This window comes from Diadema setosum, chromosome 19 (assembly GCF_964275005.1).
Source record: "Diadema setosum chromosome 19, eeDiaSeto1, whole genome shotgun sequence".
Lineage (NCBI taxonomy): Eukaryota > Metazoa > Echinodermata > Echinoidea > Diadematoida > Diadematidae > Diadema > Diadema setosum.
In genome coordinates, this window is record NC_092703.1 from 13224636 (window position 1) to 13244797 (window position 20162).

A 20162-nucleotide genomic window follows, 5' to 3' on the forward strand; every position below is an offset into this window, starting at 1 on the left:
ATGAGAAGGGCGTTAAGTTGTCTCGAACACTATGGGTTTTGTGACAACTTAACGCCCTTATCATTCTCAACCGACGAAATTTTCACTGAAAATTTACCATTGGTATTTGTTTGAGTATCAAATTTGAGGGGTCTTTAAAGACAAGACCAAAATTAGATACAAATTCTTTTGTGAGAATTGGAATTATGCATGTGACCATGTTATTCAGATTTTTCCATGGCGTGTTGAAATAATGAATTGACTACTGAAAGAATTACCGACTGTCTCCCTAGCACATGTTAGGATTTTGTTTTATGAGTACTTTATCCAAATTTGTAGCTAATCATTGATTGCTCAGAAGTAACCTAAACTCTGTTTGATTTTAAAATAGCTCACAGCACATCTTTTCCCATCCAAGGGTGGTAGCCACAAAAATTATGGAAACAAAAAAAACCCAAACAAACATAAATCATCTTTTGTAGAGAAATAGCAAAGTGGTGACTTGTTTCATCATATTCAGCAGAAGAGTTAGGGGCAACAATTTGCAAATGCAGTCCTTCAAAACTGAATTCAGATTCCGAATCTTGTTCATTTACACCCTACAATTGTAGCTCTAGTTGCATATTGTGCCTTATATTCGGCAAGTTAATACAGTGCATTACTGTTTTGCATGCATTTTATGCTAATGTGTTGATTTTATATGCAATGGTTTTGCTTGCAGAAATATGATTTATATTTTGTTTTGCTCTCCCCCTTTTATTCCCCCGCCCCTATTTTGTGCCCATCTGGACTGATTTCCATCCAATTTCATTTCAAAACCATGTTTAAATAACCCATCTTCCACACTAATAACTGACACATTTCTGAAAAATAAATTGACATGAACATTCCCTTTTAATCGTAACATTGAATACCATACTGTGTTTTGATGTGTAATGATGGTAAACTGCAATCTTGTTGTGTTCCATGTATCCTTTAAAACTGACAATATACCTCAAAATATGTGTGTGTATTCACATTCCTCTCCTTGACTTATCGCTTTATACCCCTGTTGGGCTGCCCTAAATATTATCTGTTGTTTTCCATCTGGAATGTTGCTTATTGGAATGTTGCTTATTTAAAATATCATCTTTGTGTTGATATCTCATAACATCAATGGTAATCCTGTGTATAATGTCATTTCTTAACTTTTGTTATCACATTACCACCTTCTACCATCTCGCAACAATGGATCAAAACGTTAATCTCATCACTCACCAAACTCATCTTGATATACCACTTACCCACTTCCGCCACCCCCCACTACTATCGAAACTAACTTGATCATGCTCCAATGCTGTACTCATTACACATGACAAAACATCCATCTGCACCCCCCCCCCATCATACCCATCACTGCCAACCTAACCCCTCCCCCCTACTGAACCTTCCCCTCCCCACAACACACACATACTGCACAAACACACACACTCACACACACGCACACACAGATGTCCACGCCCCTAGGTCCCTCACCCCTGGCCAACTCGTCGCCAACATGGGGCGATGCCGTCGATGGCCCCGGCCCCACACCCGCCACCGCCACCGTCACCTCCCCCAAACCCGATGAGCCCACAAAACCTCCCCCCTGGAGTCGGGACATCAAAAAGTCCCTGCGTAAACCACCCATGCAACTGCCGTCTCAGGACAAGGTGATGAAATCAAATCAGGGCGAAGCTATCAAAATCTACTTAAAAATTTACCATCTATCTAACATCAAGCACTCTTACAGTGTCCATTTCCTATGTGTCTGCAGCTTCCTTGACGCTCCAAACATTCTCTCGCACGCACTGCGTTGAAAGTCGATCTAGATATTTTGTGATTTTTGTGTGAGTGTGGGTATGTGTGTGAGTGTGAGTAAATGTGTAGTTCTTTCTTTCCTAGGACTCTCTAAGGGCTACCCCACAGATTTTTGCAAGGAATACTCCAACTTCCTGAAAAATCATCTTTTTTTCCCATCCTGACAAAAGAATATGAAAGTCTTCCTGATATGGGAACAATATTGATTACTCAGATGCTGTAAAGCAAGAAATATTCACAGCATGAATGTATGCGAATTAGAGCCAACGGTCTCATTCCAAGGATGAAAGTTTTGCAAAATTGCCATTGGCATCCAGTGCATTATAGTGTAGACAAGAACTTTCACATGTATTTTACTTTGGCAAATCTTAGCTCTCATAAAATTTGCAAAATTCAAATATGCGTGAACATTTTCTGGTTTTACAATACATGTAGCACAGAAGTAGCACTCTGAAAACTCTTTAGAACCTCCCTAATTTTAATGTTTGTATGTTGGCAGCCCTGGAACAGAGCACAGGTTATTGTGGCTTTAAAAGAATCAATCTTTTCTCCACATTACTGAAGAAGAAAGTGATGGCAAATTGTCATCATCAATACAATTTTTTTTTTCTCTTCTCACCTCATAATAAAAGGTGCTGCATTGAAGGTTCATACTGAACACCTGCCGATCTCTCTTTCGGCAGCTGCTGAAAAAACAAAAACAAAACAAAGCAAAAACAAATCAACTTCACCCTGGTTTAGAGATTGATTTATTATTGTGAAATCTTTGCGCTGTCACTGCTGTGATGTCACCACCATACTTTATCACTTGTGGCCTGCAATTTTCAAAAGGCATCGGCAACGTGCATAGTCTATTCAAATATTTCTTCCGCGAAAGCAACCGATCTTTGCAAATCAATCTGTTCTTCCAGTGCTCATGTGCATTTGCAAAAAGAAAAGAAAAAAAGACACAGAAACAAGTCAAAAGCTTAATTTGTGTTTTTTTTTTTAAAATCATAAATGATAGATAAATCTCTTAGTGTGGTGGGTTTAGAAAACATTAGATAGTTTCTGTTTTTCTTTAGTTATTTTACCTATTTACTTATCTTTCTACTATCTATCATAAAAGTATCACAGTCAGGCAAGCATGCCCCTCATTTAATTGTAAATACACGCACACACACAAATCAAAATAAAAAGCAATTCTCCAGCCATGTCATTTTTTCTTTTTATTTATTTCACATGTTGTGTTTGCACTATACTAAGGCAGAGAATTCAATCTTGTCATCTGATTTATCTGATTTTATTGACTGCCATCATGTATGGAGACTTTTTTTGTCTGTGCTATGAAGAATTGTGTGCATGGAAAGCTAGAAGCATTTTTGCATGTGTTTTGTTTGTTTGTTTTTTGTCAAGCATCTTTGAATTGTGCATGCATGGAATGCTTTGTATTTGTCATGTCTTTTGCATGGAAGTATTTGTTATGCATGAGTGCATGGTAGCTAGATTGCTTGAGATAGCCCCTTTGGTTTGGATGCACAACTGACGTTTTGACGGCGAGAAATGCATGGGATGGTATATCTAACACTCTAACTCGACATCATATTTATACGACAGGGCAGAAATCTTTTTCATGTTCTGTGTTGATGCCATATCTAGATATGAAAAGCATACAATGTGTATATTCAGTTTGATGAAAAATCAGTTTGTAATTTGGAACTGTAAATCCAGACTCTGTGTCTGACACAACTATGTAATGTTGTGCACTTTCATTTGAAAACTGAGGCTGCATATTTTCTTGTTGTTGAACTGGTTAGACAGATGTTTTAGAGGCAATCCTGGAGTATGATAGCTATTTTGAGTCAACCTAACCGACTTCTTTATTAAAAGACAAGATTACATGACAACCACTATCAAAATAGCATTGTAGTGCAGTAGTCCTGAGTTTAAATTGTTTATGCATGTGCATACCCAGATAAAAAAAGACATGATTCTGTCTGAACTTAACGGCTGTATGAAAACAAAAATTAACCAGAGCAGTGAATCGCCTCAAATTTCAGATGAGATTGCCGCTTTATGAAATATAATGAAAATGTGGTATGGCAATCAAATGGTACTTCAGTATGGGAGTATGGTTCCAAATTGCAAACTGTTCTGATGTTCACTAACCCCCTTCCTTTCTTCTTCTCAAGCCAAGCTGGTGCTCATGCTCACATAGATGTTTCCAGTAACCTTCCCCCAAATCTTGCCCTTCTCCACAGAGCGTGGACAGCGCTCCCCCGTCGGACACCCCTCCCATACTGCCCCGCTCCAAGCATAAAAAGCTTCTCCAGAACCACGCCCCCCTCGCCTCCATCTCGGCCCAGGCAGACAGCCCCCTCAAAACCCATGACGTGACCCCGCCTTCAAAATCCCCAACCCAGACACATCCCCCGGTCGCGATCCCCCACTCAAAACCCCAGCCCCCAGACCATCCCCCGCCCCGCCATTCCGACCACGCCTCTTCTTCCTCTTCCTCCTCTGCTTCCAAAGAGCCGCCGCCTAGCAACGAGCCTCCTTGGAAGACAGAGTTGAAAAACCGCAACCAGAAAGCTAACGTCAGTCATGCTGGTGGCTTGCAGGTGATTGGGCGCTTTAAGAGAAGGCAGAGCTCTTCAGATGTGCCTTCTTTTAACCAATTTTATGTTGCCTCTTCTTTTTTTATCAGCACTACAGAATGAGATCTGAAGCAAGTACAATGATATGCATGTACCGTAAAAGTGGTTACTTTTGGGCAAGTCATTTGTTGCACTCGGCTGGGCAAGATGAATTTCATGTGTTTCTAATTCCGCAGAATCAAGACATGTATTAGTGGAACATATGACATGTAGAAATATTCACGCTGATTTCTGGTTGCGCCAAATGCGTGAAAATTTCCACTTTTACAATTATCATTAGCCATTTATTTCATTATCAACTTTTGTGTGCTATGAGTGTTGATTAGCGCAGAAAATCCCGTAGCATTTTACACAATGCCCAAAGACCATGGTACAACAAGGGTTAAAATCATCCTATACAGTTGTACATGTAAGCTTGGAATATTTACAAGCCAACCAAATACCTATACATCACTGTGCTACTTTTTTTGATACTGCAATTACATCCAAATTTGGCTACATACATATTTTCATATTGTAAATGTAGTAGCATAAATCCATATACCTATTGAACAGTGGAATTCCATCTGCCAAATTAAAAAAAAAAAAAAAAAGGTCTGGAAAAAAGTCAAAGGTCATTGTTGAGTTCATACTCATTAACCACTGACTGTAAAAAAGGAAAAGTTTTATTGACGTCTCAACATCGTAACGGTCTCCAGTGAAGAGAGAATGCCAAGTTAAAGGGAGAAGAAAAGGTAGTCACATCCTATGGGGGCACTGACCTTTATTAAAGACACTAGAATCGTTTTTTTTTTTGTGAAAGGTGATTTCAAACCTCATTCTGTAGTGCTGGGGGTGAGAGGGAATGTTGACACAAATCTGTTTGCAATTTGCAGTTAACATTACTTCAGCTTTATGACTTCCCTTTTCTTCCTCTCTTTTTCCTAATTCTGATTCCTATTGTGTTGTAAAAGTTGCAATTAACCGAGAGAGGGAATTTCTTGGAGAAAATCTCTTTCTCCGTGTGTGTCTGTCGTTTAAAGGTGTCAGAATTTAACATCATTTTTGTGTTGTGATTGCGTGGGAAATAACATCACATGTGCTATTAGAAGGGAAGATTCGAAACATGTATGTGAATTCAGTGAATGCATGAAGATTAGTGAAGCACTCGGTAAAATATTCTTTTTTTTTTAAAGTAGATTAACTTTTCCAACAGTCACAATATGTTAGCGACAATTTTTGCTCAGTCCTATGTGGCGCCCTCTACAGACAGGAACTGTACTTCACATTTGTCCTGTCACAGTGATACCACGATGCTAAGAAAATTTGAAAAGAATTTCACACAAATTTAAAAAGGTGTGAAATCCATCTCATGTTTTCTCTATATTTGTTTTTGTGAAAGGTATGTTTGATTGTTCTCATTAAGAGAAGGTATCACTCAGAAGAACAAGAACTGAAACCATTCTGAACTTCTGGATGGATTGTCGATCTTTCTCTAAAAACCTTCACTTCAGCATTTCACAAGTCTTTCTGCATTCAGTGAGTCTCTGCACATCATCGGGACGAAACTTCCCCTTTAACGCTGTGGTTGTGAGAACAGGACTTGCATCTTGTTGCATTAACTGTTTGGGAAACTCATCTCAGTGCATTGTGTGTTTCAGTATAATGTTTTCTTATGTCTCTTGGGTTGCCTTATGCATGCATTTGTGTCGTGTGTGGGTATTTTTTGTTGTTGTTGGGGTTTTTTGTTTGTTTTGTGGGTTGTTTTTTGTTTTGTTTTGTTTTGTTTTGTCTGTTCCCACTAGAACAAAACTTTAAATACGCCAGATTTTCCACTTGGGCATTGGCACACAATTCAGTCATATGATGTACATGTTATTTGGATCATCCCAGGGAAGCTGAAATGATATTTAAAGTAAACTTAGTCAGTCTTGTTATGCATTAGGTTTGCCAATTTGCCAATTGAATCTTGATATGATTTGTTGATAGGGAGAGTTCATAAGCCCAAGACATGGCATTTGGAGTAATATTTTGTTTGTGTTTTTCTTGATTTTATTATCATTATTATCATTATTATTATTGATTATTATTATTATTATTATTAGATTCATGATTATTTCTATTACTATTATTAGGGGCAGTAGAAGGAGTACATGCATTAGCATGAGCACTTATAATTGAAACTGAGGAAAGGAGCAAAGTAAGAGTAGTCTTTTCTGGGTGCAATCCATTTACACTGCAGCCCATTGCTGGCATTTATAAGTTCTTCCTTGTTTCTCCTTTTTTTTTTTGTATGTGTGTGTGTGTTTGTGTGTGTACGTGTATGTGTACATGTGTGTTCATTTGTCAACCTTAGATAAGAAAAGAAAAGAAAATCTCTGGCGCAAGTTGAGGAGTATTCTTGCTTTTTCATGCCAGCACAAATGCATTTCATAGTGTCTGCTTTATGCCATAAATGAAAATAGAAGTGAAAAAATTGAAATAAAAATTATGATTATCATTTTTATGCTTTTTATTAAAAAAAAAAATTATAACAACCGTCTTTCTTAACAGTAAAAAACAAAGACATGGAACAAAAAAAAGAAACTGTGATGTTAAACTCACCTTGTGATATAACTTTAACCAAGAACTGGCAATTTTTGTGGCTTTCATTTGCTGTGTATATGCTTTCTAATTTCTCTCGATAAACTCAAAGTCTCAATAGCTCTATAAAATCCTACCTCCCAAAAACTGATATGTGATTTTTAGAGTATACCAAGACTTTATAGTCAGGTAAAGTTACTGACTTTAAAAGCAGTACCGTATGGGACCCAAAACAGAAAGGTACTGTACTTTTTTAGTTTGCTATCTCTTCCAATGAAGCAGTAGAATTATTTTCCACAAGATGGTATCGGGCAGGTGTTTGGAAATATACAAAAAGATTGTTTAGAATGACTTGCCATGGGATCCATAATTTGAGACAAATCAACTGTGAATCTTTCCTTTTGGATAGCATTTTGCATCAGTCAGATATCTTCAGGCTTTTGCGAGAATCAGGAATAATTTAGTGCCATTAAAGACACAGTGCTTTCGGTCAAAATTTCTTAGATCTGTGATCTTTATCACATAGTAATCTTGACTGGTACATGAAATCAAGACAGGGAAAGTCAGTTTACAGAATAGTTTAGAATCATTCATTTCATGTGTATACCATACCTCAAATTTCATAGTAGATATATTAGATTGTAAAGCTGGACACAGGTAAACTTCTGCTTATTTCATATCATCTACCCTGAAGCCATAGCCATTTTTCACTGTGAGATCATAAAAAAAAAAATGATAAAGGGACCACTAAGCAAATGCCTTGGATGTAAAGGAATGCTTGCAAATTATTATATAAAGTCAAAGTCACCCCTCTTTTGTATATACATAAACATTACAAAGCAATTCAGTTGACAAAATTTCCTGATTTGAAGAGATCATTTAGCACATCAAAGTTATTTGAAGCTATATATATATATCTATATCAGTACAAAAAAAAACAACAACATTCGTCCGCTTCCCATAAATTGTGCTAAAATGTATATGTACAATGTATGTCAAAGAGTATGTGAATATTTTCTTTTTGTGGTGTATGTCCCAATCATTACATCACAGATTCCATCATGTCATTATCTGTTTCATCAATGTCCTTGCCCCCGGCAGTCTGTTGAGAATGGGAGTGCCCCTCCGGGTAGGCCCAAGACCACACCCATGCCCTCGGTGGCAGCCTCATCCACCACCTCCGTGGCATCCAAGCCGGACACCAGCGGTGCCCCGCCCAGGCCGGCCCCCATCAGCACGGCAGACCCCATGGCGGCGGCGACGGGAGTAGGAAGCTCGGTGGGGGCAACGCCCTCGGGCGACAGTGCAGCGACGGCAGAACTTGTGCAGGACTTGAAGAAAGAAATCAAAGGTGTGTGCCCATGTGTGTGCATGTGTCCATCTGTCTGTCTGTCTGTTTGTGTGTTTGTTGGAGTATCAAGAACAGTTATCATTTTGGCCTTGTGCTGAAAATGATACCCTTACCTCTGGTGAACAGGTGAGCAGAACATACAAGGTATTAGGGCACAAGATGCCTAACTGTGCATATCAATTGTTCCAAGCAACTTTCATAGCAACTTCCCTCAGCACTGAGGCCTCATAGCTGTTGCCATGGCAACTGCCATTGTTGCAAGTTATTATTTATGGGGAGTCATTTTGCAAGAGTGCCTCACATTGTAAGGTTCATCAATATGCAATTGAATATTTTTATTCCCATCGAATACTCGATTTTGTAAATAAGCTGCTTCCTTTAGAAGTTCCCTTGAATTTGTTTGGGTACTTCTTACAAATCCCTACAAGTTTGTGGCATCATGGTCAGTGATCAACCAACATACATTGTGTGGATGTGGTTTAGCATATGACTAGAGTGCGTAAATTGCATCATAATACTTTGGATGGATCAGAGTGTTCTGAAATATTTTGTTTCAGGTGGTACATCAGCATCTGTAAGTGTGTGAATTCAACAATGCAGTAACAAATCAGGGAATTTAGTTCATTCAAAGACTTTGCAATCATTGACGTTATACTGAGGCCTCCTATTAGAACAGTTTTTATATTTTGTTTTTATGTCCCTTTGTAATATATATGTATATCATCTCTTGTCTGTAATGAACATCCCTGTCTCTGATAGATTTTAATTATACCATGGGTAAGCTTTATTATAGATCCCTCAATCGCATTTGCTTTTCCCACCAAAGTATTGGGGAGCTTCAGATTTTGCGACACGACCGTTCAGAAGAAAAAAAAAAAACATGTTCTGTGCATGTGCAGAATCGTATATCAAAATCAAACTCTTCATAGCTTGAGTTGTTCGAGTTTTCACTACGCGTTCTGGGCTGTTTTTACATCTGCTCAATTCATGTCGTGGAGTGCTACTTGATGCACTGATCATATGGGGGCGCTATTTTACTTTTTACAAGTTGAGACTTCACGTAATCTAAAGCTACTTTGCTACGCGATGCAGGGAGAGAGGAGAACGGCCATTGCAATCGTATTCTGAAACGTCCGCGTCGCGAATCTAAAGCTCCCTACTGACTCATTTGTGTCATCGTTTCTTCGTGTGTATTTTATATTGGTGTGTGTGGATTTAGTTGTTTGAATGCATGAAAAACAGGAAACTGGAATCCCATTGTAACATGAAAGTAGAAAATGTCAGATGCGGCGTAGCTGTGCTTCTAACTTCATCACTCGTCTCTTTCCCCCGCTTTGTAGGTCTGCATGACATGATAGCGGCGATGAAGAGCGAGTTCAAGAAGGAGGTGAAGAAGTTGATGACCGAGGTCGACGAGGAGAAAAAGCACAGGATGATGATGCAGGTGGAACTAGAACGGATTAAGAAACTTGTGATGGAGGGAGACTGATTGCCATGGTAACCACAGCCCCAGAGGATTTTTTTTTTACTTCCGGATGAGAGAACGAAGCAAAAAAGGGAATTTAAAGATTCTTTTTTAAAAAAAGACAGAAACAGCTGCATCTGCCTAAGACTGATATTTTGCCTTCATCCTCGTCACCATCATCATCGTCATCGTCATCGTCGTTGTCCTCGCCTCCTTTCAGAATGAGCACAAAATGCTACTCAGCTATTTGACCGATCAGCGTACCGCCTTTACTGTATTGTCCACTTCCACCTTCCCGTCCCGCAAATACACCTGCTTGTCTTTGTGTGAGTTTGTTGACCTGAGTTTTAAAAAGATGACTTATAAAATGTATGTATGTATATATATATATATATATATATATATATATATATATATATATATATATATATATATATATATATATTCATCTCAATTTTGCGGATACTCTTTGAGCATCTAGCTTGACGGACTCATGGAATGCTTTGTGCAGGCCCTATGAAATTTACACTCACAAGAGAAAAAAACCCAAACGTGTACATATCATTTCCTTCGCACAGTGATTTCATGGTCAATACATTTGTCATGGAGTAAACGACAGTAAAGTAAATCCTGAGCAGGGAGATGTACATGTAATATACCTCTGTTACGAATGACACTTTGAATTTGTAAACTTATCACAAGAATTGAAGAAACGTGTCATATTAACCTTCAGCCAAACAATTTAATATGAATTCGGCTAAGCAGATACGATGGTGATGGTTTAAACGTGAAAAGACTCTCCAAGTAATAATCTTGAAGAAGAGTGGTTAACATTACAGCGCAATATTTGTGGCAGTAGGACCAAAGCTTTAGTCAACATCAATTTCCAGAGTGACCAAATTTGGTTTGTGTTTTATCCACACCCTAGATTTTGAATTACGTGCAGTGAATGTGTCTTTACATCGTGTCAGTGCATAGTTGGTTTAATCGACATGGCTATAAGTATTTTTTATAATTGTGAAGAAGACTTATTTTGCATATATTTGATCTGAATTATATTCTAGGGGGCTTTATGAGCTTATGATCTTGTACAAATCCATGATGCACATTTCTTGCTACTGATTTTTGTTGCAGAACATTTGAGTAGTAAAATGGCCCCATTAATGAAATATTTATACTTTCCTTAGTGTAGTAGGTGCACCATTTGAATGCTAAAATGTCTGTTGTATTCATTTTTAAAACAAGAATATGTAACGATAAGTCATCTGTTTTAAAATTTTGTGTGGATTGTGATATCTAATTGATTTATTAGTCATCTTGAACTGTAAGTTTGCTAGATGTCGTACAGCATGAGTTACCACACACTGGAAAGAAGTGAAAAAAAAATGTGGCAGTCTGTCCGTGTTCTTTCTAATGATTCATCATTTTCATTGATGGAGTATGCTAAGTTTACCATTCTATTACTATTACTTGTTCTTTTTGTTTGCTTCATTGGAATGCATCTTCTGCGAAGTGTAAGCAGATAGAATAATCTCCGAAACTCAAGCATCCTTAACTTTATTCAGTCAATGGCCTACCTGTCTATCTTCAGCAAAGGGCAACCCTCCCCCCTAAAAAAAAAAAACAACAACAACAACAAAACACACACACACACAACTGACACTTACTGACAGTAGGATTTGTTAAAATAAAGATAGTGTTTCATAAGCAAGCCCTCCCAATCTGTGCACAAACTGCTGATTGTAGAAGAGAGTAATTGCCAAAGAGGTACGCAATCCTGACTTTCGTGAGGAGAGTACATTACTCACCTTGGGACTTGTAAATTCTGTAGAAAGCAAAGAGAATGAAATCTCCGCTTGGCAGACCAACTTCAGCTCTTCACATCTTCGGACCATGCACGTTTTCGGTTTATCAAGTGCTGCCCAGAATCAGTATTCCCTTTTTATCAATCAAACCCTTTCTGCTTGGCAGTGAGACAATCCATGCATTATCTTAACTCTCTTCTCAAATCCTGCTGTACAATTTCTCTTTCAAAGAAACTGACAGACCCCAATTACAAATATACATTGTAGAAATGATGTTTGTCCATAAATTGAGTATGTGGATGTTCCTATGTGGCAGGAATACCTCATTGTTTTATTTTGAATTATATTTAGGGGGTGTTGTAGGAGAAGAAAAGAAGCTCTATATTTGTTGTGAATATCTGTAGGTTGTATTTGAGGTATGGATGAAAATCTTGTTTTTGCAAAATGTACTCCCAATTTTTTTTTTCCTAGTTGTTGTGTAATAGGCCGGCCCTCATATTAGGATGTATTTCAGCTTGAGTCCTTTAAAAATCACCATACCGCGTTTTACATAAGAGCGGCATTTCACCTAGGAATACCATGACTCCTCCAGATTTGGATAGGTGCAAATCTTCCCGTAGGTGCATCAAACATAAGACTACATTTTAGTGTGCATACTTTCAGTCTTTCTCCTTGTGAATACATTTTCGTCTTTCGATCTAGTCCCGTTTATTCAAAGCGTAGTCCACACATTCGGTTTAGGTGTGTGTAACATCCCGCTCGTTGGCGTCCATTTCCACTGTTTGTTTCAATTATTTTTCAGCGCTTTCACTCCAGTTTACTCATTTGCCTTGTTTCACTATAGTGTGGCAGGAAAATTTGCATCTGTGCTCTGTGAGTTTGGCAAGATGCTTTTGACCACATCATACCTCCAATTTTCAAAGTACAAGTAATGAGAGAGAGAAAAAAAAAAACAACTTATTATTTTTCTGTATGTCTCATTGGATTGTGTGATCATATGGTATTGCTCGACAACCTTGATGTTTACAACCGGTTTTCGTAACCACAGGGACTGCACTGACATTTATTTATGCTTCTTGAGTTGCGTTCATCCTATGGTCACACAGATACACACACATGCACGTCCACAGACACACACACACACACACCATTGATGCAGCTATACTACTGAAGACATGGAATTGTCCTCCCACTGGTCTTAGTCCTCAGAGGTGAAATGAAATAGAGGGGAAAGCACTGGTCACCCAGGTATTTTGGTGTTGCCTCCTATCAACCCATTCTGTGCCATACAGTGAGTCAAATGTGTGCAAATTTCACACACATACCTATGGACAGGTAGGTAATGTAGCACACAGACGGTTAACGGATATTTTTGCTCCAGATCTGGACATTGTGTCATCTATAGTAAAGCTTAAGGAACCAACTTGTATGCATTTGTGCCAACACAGACTGCAGATGTCAGTAGAGGGGATATTGTTGTCACTGACAGACAACAAAGAAAGAAGGCAGAGCTAGAATTCTTCTGGGGATATTAACCCCATTGAGGACAGACTGATTTTGCTACAATATGCATTTCCCATAGACACGTGTCTGAGTATACTCGGGACTCGTCTTCAACAGGTTAATTGATTCATGAGTAGGATGAGATGAGTTTGGTAATACCTCATGCTATTTTCTATACAAGTGCCTTAATAACAGATGTAGGAGGATTGCCAACTCCCCAGCCTTCTCATGTGTCAATCTGAATCTGTTTTAAGACTGTGCACACAGCGGTGTTTAGCCAAAGGTGTATAACAGAAAATTACCAGCTTCTCTGCTAAATCTTGAACAGAGATTTGACCTTAAGAAATTTGTGCTCCACTCGTTTCTGTCTTGTACTAACTGTCAGCTACATGCAGGGGTGGATCCAGGAATTCCGTAAAGGGAAGGCGCCTTTACAAAATTAAAGGGGGAGCATTTGCCCCCCCCCCCCCCCCATTTTTTTTTCTTTTGTTTTAACAAAAAAAGGGGTGCATTGGGTGTGCACCCCCTCTGGATCAGCTACTGACATGGAAATGCTTATTGCAGTATACTAATTATTTAAAATGTATACAGGTGATGTCAAGAATACAGTTCTCCTTTAGTTCATCTCAAGATATTCACCTCTCAAAAAAAGAAAGGAAACATTCAGTAAGATACCACTAGCAGGCATCATTGCAGAGATGGCAAAGGCAATTCACTGGCTCTCTGAATGTAACCCATCTTTAAGGCACTGTGTGTACACTACACTTCAAAGTGGAGTGGACAATCCATACTGCTTCAACAGCTGACCATTAGGGCGACAGTCGTTACCCGTAGGTGATGGCGCCATAAAATATTGACTCCAAACACGGCGTCTGCAATTGTGATTTATGAATGACCACCATTGAGAGTTTGGTAGTCAAGGCGAAAGTCTTCGTGTGTTGGGTTGGTTTTGTTTTTTATTTTTTTGACAGGAGTCCATCATCCTTCAGAACCCATTAGGGAGCACTGCAATAATGTGAGTGTTTGTACTCTATGGTGGGCTCATATTTAATGCATCGCATTTGCTCAGCTGTTAAAGAATTGTAGCGCGCTAACAGAAGACAAGAAGGAAAGCATCAGCACAAAGTACACAGCAGTTTAAAATTGAAGAATTTAAATCACTTGTGTGTGTGTGTGTGTGTGTGTATATATATATATATACATACATACATATGCACAAGGGGTATAGAAATTTTTTGCATGAACATATTTGCAATATGTTAGAAAGAAATAGCTTAACAAAGGAGTTTAATATGAGCTAGTTTCTTTGCTATTCCCTATCACTCATTTCTGATGATCTGGCCCCCTTCAGATCACAGGTGACACCTTATCTTCACATCAGAGCTGCGTTTCATTTATAGGGAGCCATGTCCAATTTGTACAACATCACATCATGGCTTTTAGGTGAATATTTTTGTCAAATTGTCTAGCTGCAGTGGGGTGAATTTTCAAATGGACATGATTGTTTTCCAGAACTATGGTCGGATATCTGATTGATGTAGAAACTCGGTGGCTATTTCATACTGTGTGATTTGCAGCGATGTTGTTCAGCAATTTTTTTTTTTAAATCCCATGTGCGTGAACATTTAAATAACATTGAAGCAAATATTCATTTTACATTTGTATTTCAAAGTATGCCCACAATCCAATATACACACACACTGACATATTTTTCTCATCAAAGAGTGTACTAGTGCATATGTAATACTGGATGTTGTAAGGGATATATATTTTTTTTTTCTGTTCAATGCCAAAAAAATAGTTGCACATCATGAGGATAAGCTTTGTCGTTCCTTAATGATGCCATGTAGTCTTCAAAAGTCTACAATTTAAGTCAAATGCTTTAAAAAACCACAACTTTGTCTAACAGAGGAAAATGGTAATGTGTGTTAACCTGTTCTTCATGTACTCAAGACGTGTAAATAAACAAATTGTAAATTGTACTTACTTTGTCGAGCATGATTAACTGAAAGTATTTGCATAATGGAATGTGAACAATCTTTCAAATTGATGCAGCGATTTGAGATATGTAAATTTGAAATGGCTACCAAATCGCAAATCAGTTGAATTTATGGCGACTCATTTTTTTTTCAGTTTAAGTCAGGTAAACCTTATGCTATGAATATTACTCTATATATCAGAAGAAAATGGTCTTTCATTCAGTAAATTCTCTTATGACTGGTATGTATACTCAAATTTGTGGATATAAATTCTAATAAAGAACCGGAGGGGCTTTCAAATTTCCCCCTTGTTGAAATACAGGCTTGTGGTTACAATTTGTGAATTTGTTTGTTGCATGAATTACTTAGTAGATGGTTGAATTTGCTATTTAATGAATTGGCTGGCTATGCCTTTTGAAAAAAACAACAACAACAACAAAATACTCCCATAAGTCCAGTGTAAACTGCAATCATTCACCGAAAGATTTTCTGTTACATACCAATTCAGACTTTTATTGATAAACCTGTTGAGCATGTTCTTAAGTAATCTTTAACATGCATTCCTTCCTACCAGTAACATTTCGTGAACAGTTAAGCTTTTTCTACATCAAAACACAGTAGCATAGTCCTCATGTATAAAAAAAAAAAGAAAAATTAATAATAAGTACTGCAGTGGCATGTCATCCTAAAGAGGTCATATTTATTTTATAAACAAACCCTCTTATAAGAAGGTGATTTTGCGCCTCTCAACTCTTTATATTTCTTTGTTGTTGTTATTTTGCTCTGATATAGTGAAGAAGCCTGATATAACAAGGTAGTTGTCATGATTTTAGGTGGTCCATGCTATACTGAGGGTCCCCTGTAATGGAAATGATTTGCAGTGGTATTGAAATGCACGATGTGAGAATTTTAAATTAATGCCTCAGCCCAATATGTGTTGACAGTAAATATTTATATACCTCCTCTCCCCCTAGTATACACCTGATTCTGTCTCTAAACATTGTGATCTTGTCCCACTTTGTTGGTCAGGGTTTTTGTGTGTTTCTTGTCCAGTATTTCAGCTTTGATGGTCAAGCTTCTCCTACCCCCCCCCCCCCCAACAAAAAAAAAGACAACTTGTAATTGATGAATATGCATTTTCAGGATCATCATTCCTTTGATTTAAAGCTTGACCAAATTCTCTTCTGCAGAGTCATTATTCTTCCACCTTCTTCAAGTCTTACCTTTTTTCCTGCCCTTCAGACTGGGGGAAGTTTCACTTCATTCCTTAAAAAAAAGTCATTCCATTTGAGAAGTTTTTGCTTCTTTTTGTTTTGTTTCACAGACTATTTTCCAATATTGCTTGTGATGTAGATGCATACTGGTGTGTATACATTATCATATACATTGTAGTATTGCTTGTGTATGTGACAAGAAATACCAGTAACTGTGGCATATTTTTATGAGCATATTTTTGTCTTGGTATACCATTCATGACATCAGTCTTACTGTCAAATACATTTTTGTTTTCAATGGTATTGATTGTAATCCACAGCTCCATGTGTGTAGATTTCTGTCGCACATTTTATATGTCCTTTGTGTACCCACTGTTGTCTTAATCCATTTCTTGCAGTTTCATCGGCCATCTTTTTGTATCCTACTGTTTCATGCATCTCATTCTTCAACTGTTCATTCTTTTCTTCAGTTTGATCATGGTTTGACTGTACTTTCTGCTTTCATCACTTGTCATGATTAAGAGAATTATTATTTGGGCTTGCTTAGGGACATTATTTCAGTGGTGCTTTGGTATTTCGTTATCAGGGTCAAAGGTGATTCATACATCAGATGTGTAGGTTTAAATTGTGTGATGTGGATTCCAGGGCCCCATTTCTAGAAGATGTAGGATCACAACTCTTGCTGAAATGGCAACTTCCCATAGCAACAGCCAGTCAGGAAGCTGGATTCTTGTCATTACCATGACAATTGCCATTCCAGCAAAAGTTGCTGTCATATTAAGTTTTTATGAAATGGGGCCCAGAACTCGACACTTGTTATTGAAAATATGAAGTCAAAATGGATTGTTTAAAATTGTGATCATTATTCTTCAGTGTTTGAATTTTGTCTTGTTCATATGTTCGTATGTATCTATGATTCTCACATCATCTGCTTTCAATAGAATTATCAAATACCTTATTCCATCACAACATATTTTGTTCAACAAATGAGACAGTAAAACTTTTTTTGTTGTTCACATTCCCCATGTCTTTCTGAATTTTTGCCATAAGATTTTAGTGTGCACATTACTAGATTTCACAATATGGTTGGCCTTCATTTCCATGAATAAGAAGTTAATTTATATGATTAGGGTTGAAAAATTTAACAGTAAGAGGAAATGTCTGTAATTTTGATCACCACACTGGCACATGCATTCATCCCTGTCATTTCAGCGTTTAAAAAGCGAGGAAAATGGAATACCCTGCATGTCTTTGTGACACTGAGACTTTGCATGCATCTTTGCAATGTAATTGATGCAGGGACTAGCAAGACTGACAAGGAATGTGTGGTTGATTTGAAAAAAAAATAAGGAAGTATCGACATTAATTATGAAAAAAAAAAATTAATGCAGTTTTGAAGTGATTCAATTTGTTGTTTGTTGTTACTTTTGTTCCTTATGGAAAATATTTTCGCTATCTCCACAATCTCCAGCGTTCCCATTGATGTAGAAATACAGATTGTGTGTGTATGTATACATATTCATATATATATATATATATATATATACATACATACATACACAGCCATACACATATGTGTATATATTTTTTCAAAACAAAATTTACCTTTGTTGCATCATGGGAGACTGCTTGGGTGAAATCCATCATATGTTCAGCAGTAAAGGGTGCACTGACTTTCTTTTTTTTTCTGGGCTCTTGGCCACATTGGTTCACAACTTTGCTTTTATGGTTATATAATATTATAGTTGTTAGTATTTTCATTGTTGTTGATGTTATTGTTACTATTTTTACCATTGATAATGTTATTATGTGCATTCTGGTGAGTTGAACTGTACCGATGCCGTTTCCAGATATACACGTACGCACCTTATCTGTATGTATTTTTGTCACGTTTTTGATTTGAGAGTTTGTGATTATATCATATGCCTTGTGGAGGCTTGGGTGAGACGTCTTGCAATGTATTCTTTCAAAACAGTTGTATGTACAGATGATAACATGATGGATACGACTAATGAACATGTATTATTTAGAGACTGTATATGTATTGAGAACCTGTATGTCTAAGGGCAAGAGTTTTTTAAGAGTGTATTTCTGTGTGTAATACGATATTGTAGAAAGGTTGTAGAGAAAATGTGAAGAAAGAAAACAAAAGACCACTTGATATTATTACCAGAAAAGGAAACCTGTGTCATATTTGTGTTTATTTCTACTACATGTATGTGAAAGTGATGGAGAATTACATTATATTACACACATGCCAAAAATATACACAGAACTGAGAACACAACAACACGCACTTCCAGACACAATGATATTTTATGTGCAACAAAGTGAGTAAGACATTTAGAACAATTGCCACTTATAAAGCCATATAGAGTGTCTATCCCTTTACATGTAATTAAACGAACCCTTCACAGTGTGTTGAGTTGGTGCTATATGGAGGAGGCAATACAAAAGAAATAGTACAATAATAGTAGTACTGATGATGATAGTGATTTTTTAAAAATATGAATGACATTGTATAGGGGGTTCTGTGAATCAACAATGGTAACACTATTCTCTTGGCAAGTTTAAAGTGCTTTCATGTACATTGTAATTTGACTTCTTTCTGAAATTCGAATAACCCACGCACACTTCACTTTCCATTTACATGTACACTTTGAATGATACATGAACAGGATGAAGTTACATTGCTGCATGCATGTAGTTATATATATATCAGCTGGACAATTGAACAATACCCATGAGCATGTATTCACTTTCCTTCACTACACAGTCCCTCAGAAAACGTGTATTGTTACCTGGATTTAGACCATGCAAATTTGTATATTACTTTGATGTCCTATTTTGATACACTGTACCCTCACAAAAGATTCGAAATACGCTTGCCATATTTAAAATTCACTCTCAAGAGGATTGTAGTACAAGTATACACTTAGAATATGATAATAATATCACATGGTCGGGGAAGTTAGGACACATTTAGTTTGTACGTTCATAATTTACGGCTCGAGTGTTCTAGAGATAGTGGGTAATTGAGCATCAACTCCGATTCAAATGAGATGTAGGAGTACCTCCGGTTTTTTATTTTGTTTTGTTTTGTTTTGTTTTTTTGATGGTATGAATTCACGCCACCGGTTGGACGGCTTTGCACCATGAGTTACACCTCGAAGTTTGTGTAAATGGTTACATTTCGTCATTCCGAAGGTTCGTTTGTCCGAAAATGATTTCGTTATGCCGAAGGTTCGTCAATCCCGCGGAAATGAAATAGGTAGGGCCTACTGTTCGTTATTCCGAAGGTTCGTTAATCCGAAGATGAAATGATGTTTCGTTATTTCGGAAGGTTCGTCAATCCGAAAACGGAATGAGGTGCGTAATTACGAAAGCTCGTTAGTACGCACGGTCTGTACCCTATTTCATCTTTGAATTAAGTAATGTCAGAATATATAACGAACTGTATTTCATTTTCGGAAGTACGAACCCCACAAATGGTCTGATTAAGAAACCCTTTTTCAATAACGAACCTCTATAACTATAGAGGTACAGGAAATTTGTGTGTTTATTAAAAACGGACCCCCGAAATATCGAACCTTATTTATTTTCGGATTAACGAACCTTCGGAATAACGAGCATCGCCATGTGCTTGTCATTTCTGACGGTGCGCGTGCCTTGACGGAATATTTTAATACAGTATAAATCCGCGTCGGTAGATGGCAACCGACGTAAACGGCAAATTTGTGTGATGACGGGGCATTTCTGCCTCGTTGGTTACTGTTACAGATAAGCATCACCAGTATAGCTCTTTAAGCTTTTCTTTATCTCGTTCTTC

General features: G+C 37.5%; 1 protein-coding gene across 1 annotated transcript in view; it reads left to right on the forward strand.

The window, feature by feature from the left end:
• Window positions 1-10142, forward strand: part of LOC140242279 (SH3 domain-containing kinase-binding protein 1-like) — a 99545-nt gene extending 89403 nt beyond the window's left edge. The window contains 4 exon segments of the mRNA XM_072322024.1: window positions 1499-1670; window positions 4026-4418; window positions 8118-8367; window positions 9708-10142. Coding sequence (XP_072178125.1) covers window positions 1499-1670; window positions 4026-4418; window positions 8118-8367; window positions 9708-9856 — 964 coding nt within the window. The 3' untranslated portion in view covers window positions 9857-10142.
• The last annotated feature ends 10020 nt before the right edge of the window (window positions 10143-20162 follow it).